The 12,599-nt window shown below is 44.1% G+C and overlaps 1 protein-coding gene across 1 annotated transcript in view; it reads right to left on the bottom strand.

Annotated features, from left to right (window-relative positions):
• Positions 1 to 12,599, bottom strand: part of LOC138525627 (zinc finger protein 268-like) — a 395,809-nt gene that overhangs the window by 102,900 nt on the left and 280,310 nt on the right. The window contains exon 2 of the mRNA XM_069635683.1: positions 5,358 to 7,217. Within this exon, the coding sequence (XP_069491784.1) occupies positions 5,358 to 6,546 (1,189 nt within the window). The 5' untranslated portion in view covers positions 6,547 to 7,217. The remainder of the gene's footprint in view (positions 1 to 5,357; positions 7,218 to 12,599) is intronic.

The raw sequence follows: 12,599 nt of genomic DNA, 5'->3' as shown, positions 1-12,599 counted from the left end.
TGCACTCTCCTCGGAGCTGCGCCCCGCTTCAAAGAGCAGAGAGCACTTCTCTTAAAATGGCTCCTGTTAAACCACTCAGAACATGTGTTTTTTGGGGCCAGACACTGTAGGTGGGCACTGCTCCTTCTTGAGAAGTGGGCTGGAAGCCTCCGTAAATACATGGGCGCTGGCATCACGTCAGGGTCAACAATTGAAGGCAAGTCCCTGAATGCTCACACCAGAGAGAATACAACCCGCTTGGGAAGAAAGGATCAAGTTGATCTTGTTAGAATACACGTTTTGATCTCATACATAGATGAGAGCAACAGCAAAGAACTCTGCTGCTAAGAACATTCTGACAAAAAAGGGTACAAGCAGAGGCTTAAGAAGAGACACATCGCGGCTCGTTTGTGTGCGCCTATGCAGGATCCACCCGCCGCATAATGGATGTGCAGGTCATTGGTTCCAGCCCAATCAATCTGTCTTTCATCACGTGGGTGCCGCAGAGATCATCTTCTCACCGACGAATGTCGAAGAACAAATTAACTACACTCTTAACACAATGCTACTTTATCACTATACTGTGCACCTGGCAGGCCTTAGGACTGGCACAAAGGGGGTTCTGGGGAACTCTAAGCTTCACGCACACACATTCCACTCACTCCCTTCTGCGCCATCTGGCTCCAAGTCTCTACCATCATTTTGTACTATAATGTATCCCTCCCAGCACCTAACAATACAAATCACACGATTGTAGCTCAAAGACATTCGATGTCTGTCCTCTTTGAACATTTCAGGACTTGTTACTTTGGGGTTGGTGGTCAAAGGGCACCTGGTGCCATGGAATTCAGAGATCTTGAGGTTCAGTGAGCTATATGGGCTATAACTCGTGGTTGTCCGGGGATCGGCCGGGTCATGCTTAGGCGAGTTTGAGATAACATGCACACCAGGTGCCGGTCTACGAACGCGGCCTTGTAGGGCACATTCCTTGCGGATAGAAAAACATCTTTGCAGCACTGTTAGAACAATGAATGAGCTTTATGGCGGTTGGGGGTGTGTGCTGTACTCATGGGAGCTCGGGCATGGCTGGAGATTTCCCTCGTCTCGCAATTAGGGTCTAGTGCATGAAATGCCGCATTCACTGTGCAGGCCTTGTCTCCAACCTATGGTTACTAACATCTACACAAAATGCAGTCTTGCTTGCACCTTGTCTTATACTATGTGGGTTGATTATATTGGGATGGGGTCCTACCACCGTCCTCCCATAAACCCTGGCCCATCATAGTGCTTGAAATGCCTCTCACCTTACTCTAAAGTGCTTAGGGGGGTTGGATGGGTCGCCCCCTTCCCAATATGTGCCTCAATCTCTGCCTGCACCCATACATGGAGTAGTGTAGGGGCCTGTGTCTGCTGTAAGACCTGCCCCAAGACCCCCTTCTTTCCAGTGAGTCCCCGATTCATGGTGATGACAGTAGCAGCACCTGTGTCTGTAGTAGGGGAGTGGTCCTGTTATTTACTGTAAGGAAATCTGGAGGGGGACCGGTCCCATCACGATGCACCCCCCCTCTGCTGGCAATGTGGTTTGTGGTGGTATATCCAGTAACTGCTGATTGGTTCGGCACCATTCCATATTAATAGTGTTCTCTCCCCGGAACCTACCTTCCTGACCCCTGAAGGACATGAGGATCTGTTCTGCTCATCAGTATCACTCTGCTGACATCATCAGTCTGCGCCCCAAAGGCCTTGCGAGTGCTCCACCAGCCCCACACAGTGTGCCCACTGATACCAATAGAGGAATGGATGCCCTCACTACTGTCTCCCCCATGAGCCTGGGCCCAGCCTGTTCCCATAGGGGGCATTCTCTACACTTCTACTGTGGACTTTGCAGCCAGTATCTCCATAGAGCCTGCAGTCCTGCTGCTGCCCCTCCCCCCTCTGTATTCTTCCATTAAAGAGAGCGATAAATAGGAGGAGTCAGATCCTGGAGTCTGTTCTATGTCCAAGGAACTAGGTAAAGGCAAAGGGTTTGAGGTGGACATGATCTATAAAATATACACATCCAGTAAAAAACAAACACAGTTCATATGTACAAACTCATACAACATACTAAAGTGCCATTTAATAAGATCAAGCAATCAATTTGCAACTTCTTCAGTCACTAATTAACTCTAAGACACATCATTAAAATTCCATAATTACCATATTATCGTCCACTAATTCCTTATGGTCAAATATATTTGATTTGAAACATGATCACATTATAGTCCAAAAGACGGTCTAGTAAGGGTTATGAATTGTCTGAAAGAGTCTGACTTGCTCAAGTTGTTCTTTCATTATAACTTTATTCAAATTGAACATTGCCATTCCTAAAAGTGCATAATGTACCTTGAACATATTAATCAATCAAGTAAAGGTTATTTCAGAAAGTATAAAATATTTCCATAAAAACATACACTCATAAAGAAGCAATATAAAACAATGATGAAATACAAAATATATGTCTATTATTAAAAATACTCCATTAAAAAACAATCCTTCCCTCAGACAACCCAGAAGCATATACAGGGATATCGTACATGTTTACATTTAAGAATTAATTAAAGTTTTCCTTTTATACAATGCTTGCCTCAAATACGATAGAAGTGCCCATCCCACGCCAGGAGTATCTGCCCACAAAAGATAAAGTAACGGCGGAGTTTCGTCCAATAAAGGCCTTGTAGTACGAGATCTTATTCCGTGATACACAGGGAAGAACAAAGAAAGTGGCCCGGTCCTCAGATAACGCATAGACACAAAGAGGGGCCCACAGTAGAATCTGCACCAGAGTCTAACAGGTCAGCATAAACATGCTAGTTAACAAAAACAAGGAATCCTGAATTATTTAGCAAAACTAATCATAACATATCATGATCAGAGATTCTATAAACAGTCAACATGTTATTCCAAAAATAGAAATGTATTCATCCATTACAATTAATAAAAATAATTAATTTCTATTTAAGCAACAATTCATACGACAAAAAAAAGATACAGATAGCCATCAACACCAAAAATGAACCCTTCACCAACAAAGTATTAAAACAATAAAATACTGCATTCTAAAAGATATTTGGGTAGCACAACCTCTCCAGAAATAGTTAGGGTTATGCCGGTATAGAATGAATTCATCCTACAGTGTACATCTTTAAAGAACAAAACAAAACACATGGCGACCTCTTAGAACATTCAGTCATTTCTTATGCACAAAACCTTTAATTCACAAACTCCTTTTCTCAACAAAAAGCCAACTTAGGTTTCGGCTGAAGCTGCCACAACATTTCGGCTCAGCCTTCATCAGGTTTGTAAACATCAATTCTCCAGGTGTTGCATGTGTATCAGATGAATAGTTTGCATACATTAGATATCAGACGGCAGGTGTAACCATCCCCCCTAAGGATTGCCTAAACCTCACAGCATACGTTTTGATTTGTGCGTCTGCAGAGAAATTACCCCCAAGTATTCAAATTCTCTAAGAGTTGGAATAATAATTCCGCTGCTGCACATTGGTGAGAATTTGGGGGCTCGTCTTCCTTTATAGCATACCATAACCGCAGATTTCTGGGCACTCACCTGGTGGTCAAACCCCTCCATAAAGTCAGTGTAATCATTGATGAGTTTTTGAAGCGCTCGTGGCGTACGCACCATAAAAAACAGCATCATTGGCGTATGCCAGAAGCATCAGTACTCTATTTCCCAATCTCAGAACATTTGTGATCGAGCCCAGTAAAGAGTAATGAAGGTTGTTTATGTATAGACTCAAAAGTAGGCGTGCCAGGACGCAGTGCTATCATACTCCTGCCTCCATGGGGTGCAGCTGCCATTTCTGCTCACTTCTTACGTATGCTTGTGTGTTTTGATCGAGCTTTATTAAAAGATAAACAATTCCCACTGGACAATTCATGGACCCGATGTAATTTACAGGTCCATGAATGCCAGATAATTGGGCTCCTTCATCAGGTAAAGCGAATGGGTCACCACCAGGGAAAGACCCAATCCTGGTCTAAATCCCAGCTCTACAGGGGATACACCCAACTCCTAATCGTAGCCAAAAGAACATGTCCAAAGATTTTAAAAAGAGAGTCCAGAAGTGAAATCAGTCTATATGAGTCTGGTTTATTCCTTTGACCCTTCTTAAGTGTAGATTGGATTATCGCTGAGAACCACAACGAGGGTATCACTCCCCTGGTCGCAATTGTCAGAATGGGACCCATAGATCTATTTCAACAGAGAAGGGGTCCGCCAGTATTCTATCTGGTACCTGTTCTAATTTTGGTGTTTTATCGCTATGATTACTTTGTGAATAGAAAGTGCCAGCTCCGTGCCCATCTGTGTTTGAACTGCAGGTCGCAGGTTCAAATCCAGGCGAGGTCGACTCAGCCTTTCATCCTCTGAGGTTGATAAAGTGAGTACCGATTTCGATTGGATAATAATAATGTATGTAAATATGTGCTATGTAAGGCGCTTTGGATCAAATTATTATTATCTGTCAGTTAATAGCCATTTCAAAATATTAGCAGCATTCTCTGGGTGCCATAGTATAGAACAGCATTTGGCACCAAAAGACCAAATTAAACCTTTTGTGGTCTCGTGGACAATATTGGCAGTATATATAGACTGGTTCAAGTTGACTATTTGTTGATTTCTACTTTTGGCCGATTCTTAAACCATCACATCTCGCCCCGGTTCAGAGCGCTCTGATGCAGCTATGCTTGAATGGGGTAAATAACAAAACACTACAAAATAAAGAAATCAGACCACACCTACGCCAACTGGGGCTATTGCTGCTGGGTTGCTCAAGGTTTTGCGGTTCATTAGATGTTTCATCATATGTTGTCTTTATATTTGCATGACGTGGAGAGTGAAGCCGTTACAACAGCAGCCGTGTGTGTAAATATCCATTACATGACTTGCTCCAGTACTTTTATCAGGTGTGGTGACTTTGCTTATCGGTATTGTGATCTGTTTTCTATAATTCTGCTGACTCATGGCAATTCAGACTGGTTTTCTGACTGAACCTTGTTTGACATTCAGACCACTGGTAAGGTTTCATGATAGTGTGTGTCCTCTCCTTGTGTCTTAGAACGTCTTTCCACCTGAACGTTTTTGCACATTCTGTGCACTGATAACATTTTTCTCCACTATGTTTAGTCTCCTGTTTAGTCAGAACCCCTTTCACACTGAAGCTGTCTGACATTCAGAGCAGTTAGAAGCTTTTTCTACAGCATACTTTTCCTATATTTAGAACAATCCTCTCCAATACTGATACTGTTCCAATATTCAGAGCATGGTAAGTGTTTTCTCGGGTGTGTGTCGTCTCATGTTGTGTCTAGTCAGATGGCCTTTCTGACTAAATCTTTTCTGACAGTCTGAGCACTGATAAGGTTTTTCTCCAGTGTGGATTCTCTCATGTACAGTCAGTTGCCTTTTTTCACTGAATCCTTTCTGACATTCTGAGCACTGATAAGGTTTTTCTCCAGTATGTTTTCTTTCATGTTTAGTTAGATCACTTATATTTCTGAATCCTTTCTGACATTCTGAGCACTGATAAGGTTTTTCTCCAGTGTGTTTTCTCAAATGTTGAGTCAGACTGTCTTTTCGAAAGAATCTTTGCTGACATTCTGAGCACTGATAAGGTTTTTCTCCAGTGTGTTTTCTCTCATGTTGAGTTAGACTATCTTTTCGATTGAATCTCCTTTGACATTCAGAGCACTGATAAGGTTTTTCTCCAGTGTGTTTTCTCTCATGTACAGTCAGATTACTTTTCCAGATGAATCTTTTCAGACATTCTGAGCACTGATAAGGTTTTTCTCCAGTATGTTTTCTTTTATGTGTAGTTAGGTCACTTTTATTACTGAACTTTCTCTGACATTCTGAGCACTGATAAGGTTTTTCTCCAGTGTGTTTTCTTTTATGTACAGTTAGGTCACTTTTATAACTGAACCTTCTCTGACATTCTGAGCACTGGTACGGTTTTTCTCCAGTGTGTGTTCTCACATGTTGAGTCAGACTGTATTTTTGGCTGAATCTTTCCTGACATTCTGAGCACTGATAGGGTTTTTCTCCAGTGTGTTGTTTCGTATGTCGCCTTAGTGTCTCTTTATGACAGAATCTGTTTTGACATTCTGAGCACTGATAAGGTTTTTCTCCAGTGTGTTTTCTCTCATGTTGAGTCAAACTGTCTTTTCGACTGAATCCTTTCTGACATTCTGAGCATTTATAAGGTTTTTCTCCAGTATGGCTTCTCTCATGTTTAGTGAGATGGCTTTTCTGAATGAATGTTTTCGGACATTCTGAGCACTGATGAGGTTTTTCTCCAGTGTGTCGTTTCTCGTGTTTCCTTAGATATGCTTTCTGCAGGAATCTCTTTTGACATTCAGGACATTGATAAGGTTTTTCTCCAAAGTGTGTTTTTTGATGTAGAGTTAGATGTGTTTCGTGACCGAATTGTTTATCACATTCACGGCACTGATACAATTGATCTTGGAGGGGAGTGTCTCCAGATTGGGTTTTGTTGAGCAAAAAGGCCATGACAAGAATTCACATAATTTCAAAGTCAGGACATTTGGAAAATGTTCACTATAAACTCTCACAAGACCTATGATTTTACCTTCAACAGCTTTTTTCTATGGATTTCTATGGTTGTACCCCTACGGACAATCTACATTGTGCTGCACCTTTTTCTTTAAAGCCTCAGTTCACAATTCTCACAACTTCTACCATATGCTTTATCTTCATACGACTCAGACTGATTTTAAGAGTAAAGGTTTTGTAGCTGGCGTCGCCACACTGACAGGTGAATGTATCAGAGTTTAGTAGGTTTAACCTATATGCAATGATGGGAACACAACACATTCCACCTGCGTCTTCTCCGATAAAGCATCAGAACAAACATAACATTAAAAATGTTCACATTTGCATTGAGTTCATATGTGATTGACCTATATGTATTTTCTTGCAGGAAACACGCTGTCCTCTTTAATGGATTGTTCTGTTATAGAAAGTACTTGCAAAGGTCCTGTGTGCATTCATTCAAATGATAACCCTTGCACACAGTGATGTTTAATGGAATGAAACAACTTTCAGACTCAGATCTCTGGGACACCTGCAGTGTCCTTCCTTGTAAACCTTTCCAGGGTCTTAATTTTTCAGGTAATTTCCCTGATTTGCAGTGTTGCTTTCTCTCTTCATAGTTCAGCCATCTGTGGAGTTAAAGCAACAGATTACGCATATGCCAGTTAAACAGCACATAGCAATTATAGTCATACTCTATTTCAGTGGGATTCGTAGTATTTTGGAAATTGATGCAGGGAATCAGAGTAGGGGTTGATTTTCTGAGAGGAATTGTGGCGCTGTGTGGGCAGAGATCTTCAAGGCCAGTAATAATCGACTCATCACTTTTCTAATAGAGCTTCATGCAGCATTCCTCTTACATTTGAGCACTGTAAAAGCAGGTGTTTTATTATTACCCAATTAAGTGGCACCCAGATATCTGTCATATGAAATGCTGAATGAGGCCTGCAGGGGTCTGAACCTGGTTGGCTACTGCTGAACAATGTCTGTGTTAAGAAGGATTTCTGAACTCTGACCTGGTGGGCAGAGGTTCAGGAGGCCAGCATAGTTTCTTGGCACAGGGTAACCCATGGACAAGCCAGACCAATCAAGGTAGCTTTGGCAGTGGTCAAGACTAGGTCTCAGGAGGGGTGAGGGTGATCGTAAGCCCACAATGAGCACACAGAATAAAGGACACCTACAAATCACTCCCAGTCAGAATATCAAAAATACAAATACATGTATTAAAGGCCTTTTAAGTCAAACACACAGTAGAATCAAAGCAATATTAACTAAACCAACACTACTCTAACTATGAAAAATATATACAGTAACTGTGGCCTAAAAGAATATTACACATGTAGAGATCCACAACTGTAAAGAAAGGGGTCACACAGTGCGAATATATCTTAGGCAGTCCTTCAACAATTCAAACCCTGACTAAGAGGCAGTCCAGTCCCTACGATGAGTGGAGCCTTGAGCTCAAATGTACATTCAGTGCCGAAGCTCGCGATCGTGCGGTTAAGTTGAAAACGGGGTCTCTTCAAGAGGCTGTAGCGACTCAGGAAGGTGGATAAGGTGATGAAGAATAACTTCCCACTATTCAAGGAGGGTCTCCCCAAGAGGGCAGAGCCGGTTCCAAGAATTGGAAATAGCTTGGTAGCACAGGCTACCTCGATAAAGGGAGAGAGGCCCTCAGGGGACACTCATGGGTAAAAGGGGTCACCGGTAAGGTATGCAAGTACTTACCGACCCTCGGCACACTCCAGACCAAACTTCGCCAGTCAAATGTAGATCGTTCGTAGCATCGAATCCTGCATTTGAACAGCTCTGTGGCTTTCAGGGGCCGTGTTCCCGGAATTGATTCTGTGGCGGGACAGTGACGATTTCTCTGTTCCTAACCTCGATTCTAATCTCCCCTCTGTCGTCATCTTACTCTCTCTCTCTTCTGCCTTTGACACGGTCAACCATGCCATCCTGCTCAATCATCTCCATGATAACCTTGGTATCACCGATCAGGCCCTGGTCTGGCTGACCTCTTTCCTCTCTGACTGACCTCCCAGGTCCAACTTGGGACCTTCCTTTCCTCTATCTCACTCTCTATCTGTGATGTTCCCCAGGGTTCTAACCTCTCTCCCTTGCTTTTCAACCAATACCTGACACCTCTTGCCCATCGCATTGCCAGTCTCTGCTCCAAGTTTCAGTGCTATGCAGAAGACACTCAGATTGTTTGAAGGCTCCCCTCTGCCACCTCGTCTCCCTCTCTCATCTCTGACTTTCTGTCTGCTATCCAGGAGTGGTGTGCCGTCAATGATCTCCTTTCCTGTCACTCTCTCGCCTGCCTCCCTTGGCCCTTTTCCTACTCCCACCTGTGAGGCTAAGAACCTCAGGGTCATATTCGCCTCCACACTCTCCTTCTCTCCTCACATCTCTCACATCTTTAAGAAGTCACACTACCAGGTGCACCTCCTCAGAGGTATTCTGCCTTTCATCTCCTTCCCCCAGAAGCTCACTGTCTCTAGAGCTCTGGTTCTCTCTAGGCTGTACTACTGCAACAGCCTCTTTCTTAATCTGCCTGCTTCTACTCTCCGCCCTCTGCAACTCATCCAGAACAGGACTGCAAGACTTGTCCTTGGCCTCTAGCCCAGAGCTCGTATCTCTCCAGCACTGAAATCTCTGCATTGGCTCCCAGTGGCTGCAAATATTAAGTTCAAGACCTTCTGCATTGTCCACAGGGCCTTCTGGGGCCTGGGTCCTCAATGCCTCCAACTCTCTCTTCGTAAATAACTTCCTACTGGAGCTCTTCGCTCCTCCACCTCCAACTCCCTCAGGGTCAGTCGCTTCTCCAAGCAACGAGTTGGCAGTAGATCCCTTTCTTTGGCTGGGGTCTCCCTCTGGAACAACCTCCCTGCCTCTCTGAAATTTGAGGAGAACCATCTCCACTTCCGGAAGCACCTCAAGATGTTCCTCTTTGCTTCTGCCTTCTCTCTTCCTCTAACCTGCTGATCACTGTCTGTCCCGTATTGTGCATCTGGCGACCCTCTGATGTCGTGCCCAGATCCCTTGCCTACCCTGCGACTTACCCGCACTGCCTCTGGCAATCCTTGCACTTGGGTCTGTATCTGCAACCCTACAGTCCCCTTACCTGCACTTATTTGACACCCGTTGTCTGTGTTTAAGTCATGCACTTGCCACCCGATGGCCGCACTACCTTTTGTTGTTTTAATCCTGTATTGTGCACTTTCCACTTCCCTCTCCCCTGCACTTTCTACTTCCCTCTCCCCTGCACTTTCTACTTCCCTCTCCCCTCGAACTTTCCACTTCCCTCTCCCCTGCACTTGCGCGCTCTCAATGTCACTGGGCCTAGTACGATTGCTGTTTTTGTCTCTCTTGTACCCCCTCCCTTACCTCGTTGTGCCTTGAAACACGTGTGTATGGGTGGAATATAAATGAAATATCATAACATGTCCTAGTGAAGGGATCAGGCCAGGTCCACTGCAGCGAGCGAGTCTTAGGGCACAGGGGGGGCACAGCAGCAAGGCACCCACGAAGATCGTCACCACAGCTGGGTGACACGGTGACCGCGTATGCTCGGGTTCAGGTGTACTCTCCTAATTCCAGACTTAGGAATCCTAGGTGTACGAACCTCGGCAGGATAGTGCCTTATTCCCAGAGGTTACAGTCTCTAAAGGCTCAAGTTGAAACTCAAGACAGTGGCTATTCCAGGGCAAAGGTCCTGTACAAGCTGGTCAGTTCACTGGGCGGTTCAGGAACACTTCCAAGCAGGAGGTGCAGAGAATAGCTGGTCCCACTATTCCAATGGGTTGACGCGCCCTTGCAGGCCTTTTGTGATCGATGCAAAACAGGGGCTCCGACGGGACAACAGCGGGGTCAGGGTACCAAACCTTCCAGCGGGTCACCAGCGGTTCCACAGATCTGCTGCTGCGGTTCAGCATACTTGGCTCCTTTACTAAGTTTGGTGTGAACTCAGAAGATCAACCTGGAATGGGTGTAAAGTGCCTTCTCTTATCCAAAATCTCCTTCGTGCCAAAATGAAGAGAAACCAATAAGAGATCTGCTCACATTCAGCCATCCCAGAAGTGGACCAATCACGGACCACAGTGGTCCCTGTCATCCCAGAACACCAGACATCCTTGCACCCAGGATGTGTATTGGAACTAGACAGTTGCAGCCCATATCCTGGGTGCACACACACAAGGAATGCAGAAGCCGGCAAAAGCTCCGGTTTGCGCGGGGGTCTGCTTGATCAAATAAGAAATTTCCCGGGTCGGCTCGACCTGGGGAAGGCAAAGGGACAAGATGGTAAAAGGACAGAACAAAGGACCTTGTAGCATGGCCATTTTAGGCACTGTCCTTGGCCAAACGTGGTAAAGACGGTTTGAACCATAGAAAAGAGTCAAAAATGCTTTAAAAGTAACTGCTGCCACCAGCTCTGTCCTGGGCACACTTGTACATTGACGGAAAATCTTTTGAGGGTGTCTAGTGCCTTAAAAATGAAAAAGAGAACAAAGCGCACTATACTGTAAGGTACATTGTGCACTGATAAAATGTTACTAAGAAATAGCAACAAAGAGAAAGACTAAGGGAAACAATGTCTCCCAGCACTGACAGTCTGAGGGGCATGTCAGTTTCCCCATAACAAGATGAGCAAAAGCCCAGCAGAGTACAGCAGAAGGCTGGGCTCCACTGGTAAATGTCAGGCCAGGATGTTCAGACAACAGCAAACATTTGGAGGGTTCACAACTAGAGGGAAAATTACCCATAAATGGAAATCTTTCCTAACAGTCTGAGATGAGCGCTTAACTTGATGAGCTATCTTAACAGTTGATTAAACTAAATGGAATAAAGAGCTAAAGATATATTTAAGTGGGACATATGAAGGCTCAGAGAATGTGGTCACACCTTCTCTTTGAAGCTGCACCCTAATGCCCTGAAGAATCCAGCCACTAGGTGTCAATTAGTATTTAAGTGTCAAGGACAAAACTAGCACGTGTGTCTTGATTTTGAATCATTTTAACACATCTTTCCTTTTAAGTTTCTTTCATGAAATACAGTTAACTCGATCTACTCTGACTCCACAACACACAGGCACATTTGGCTTAAAATGTTTTTTTTTGCACATTTGATTTTATTTCATTTTACAGGGGACCGTGATATAACACCTTTACAACAGTAATGCTTCGAAACACAGATGAAAACATCAGCAACTAGACAATCTCCGCTAACACTCCCTCCCTCTCTCCCTTACCCCCTGGTGTGACTTCTTCCTTCAATAATCATGCTCCAAGGCCACAGTTCGATACCCATTTTACATTGCGTTTAGGTACCCCATTCCATCAACCCTACGTACTCCGAGGACACCCCCCGAGCAACACTGACTATCATCCATGTCCTCCCCCAGTTCTACAGCTCCACTCCTTGACCCTTTCCCTGGCGAATTCCATCTCCTTCTACCCCGTCTGCGGGATGAACATCTATCACCTGGTGTCTAAGACAGATCGATACTCAGAACAACCTATAGCTTATTCATAAAGTGCTTAAACACACATGCGTTAAAGTGCTTTGGACCAAGAAAATGAGGAATAGAAGCAGAGATCTAGTGTAAGATCTGAAATAGTGAGATTTATAGCGATTTATTTACAGCCAATAGGCCCCTTTCACTCCTAGTTACCATAGGACCGAGGGAGGGAGGAGAGATATTCACGATCAATACATGAACTATAAGACATGCTTTTGAAATGGTGAATTAAGGCTGCATTGCCAGATGTGGGCACTTTGTTTGCTTGTGGTTGTAAAGTAATTATCTCAATTATACCTTCATGCTGATGTATCCAAACCTGATCGACTTGAAATGATTTGTAACCTTAACAATTGACATGGGCAGGGTATGGGTTAGTGATTGGGATTATGAAAAAGGGGTACTTGCCAGTGCCATTATAACGTACTAGTGGCTAGGGGTTATGGCTAACGGTTAGGTTTAGGGTTTTCTCTGTGTGGTTGTATGCAAATGT

This window comes from Ambystoma mexicanum, chromosome 7p (genome assembly GCF_040938575.1).
Source record: "Ambystoma mexicanum isolate Mex_15411 chromosome 7p, UKY_AmexF1_1, whole genome shotgun sequence".
Lineage (NCBI taxonomy): Eukaryota > Metazoa > Chordata > Amphibia > Caudata > Ambystomatidae > Ambystoma > Ambystoma mexicanum.
The sequence above is the reverse complement of the archived record's forward strand: the minus strand, read 5'-3'. Positions and strand labels throughout refer to the sequence as shown.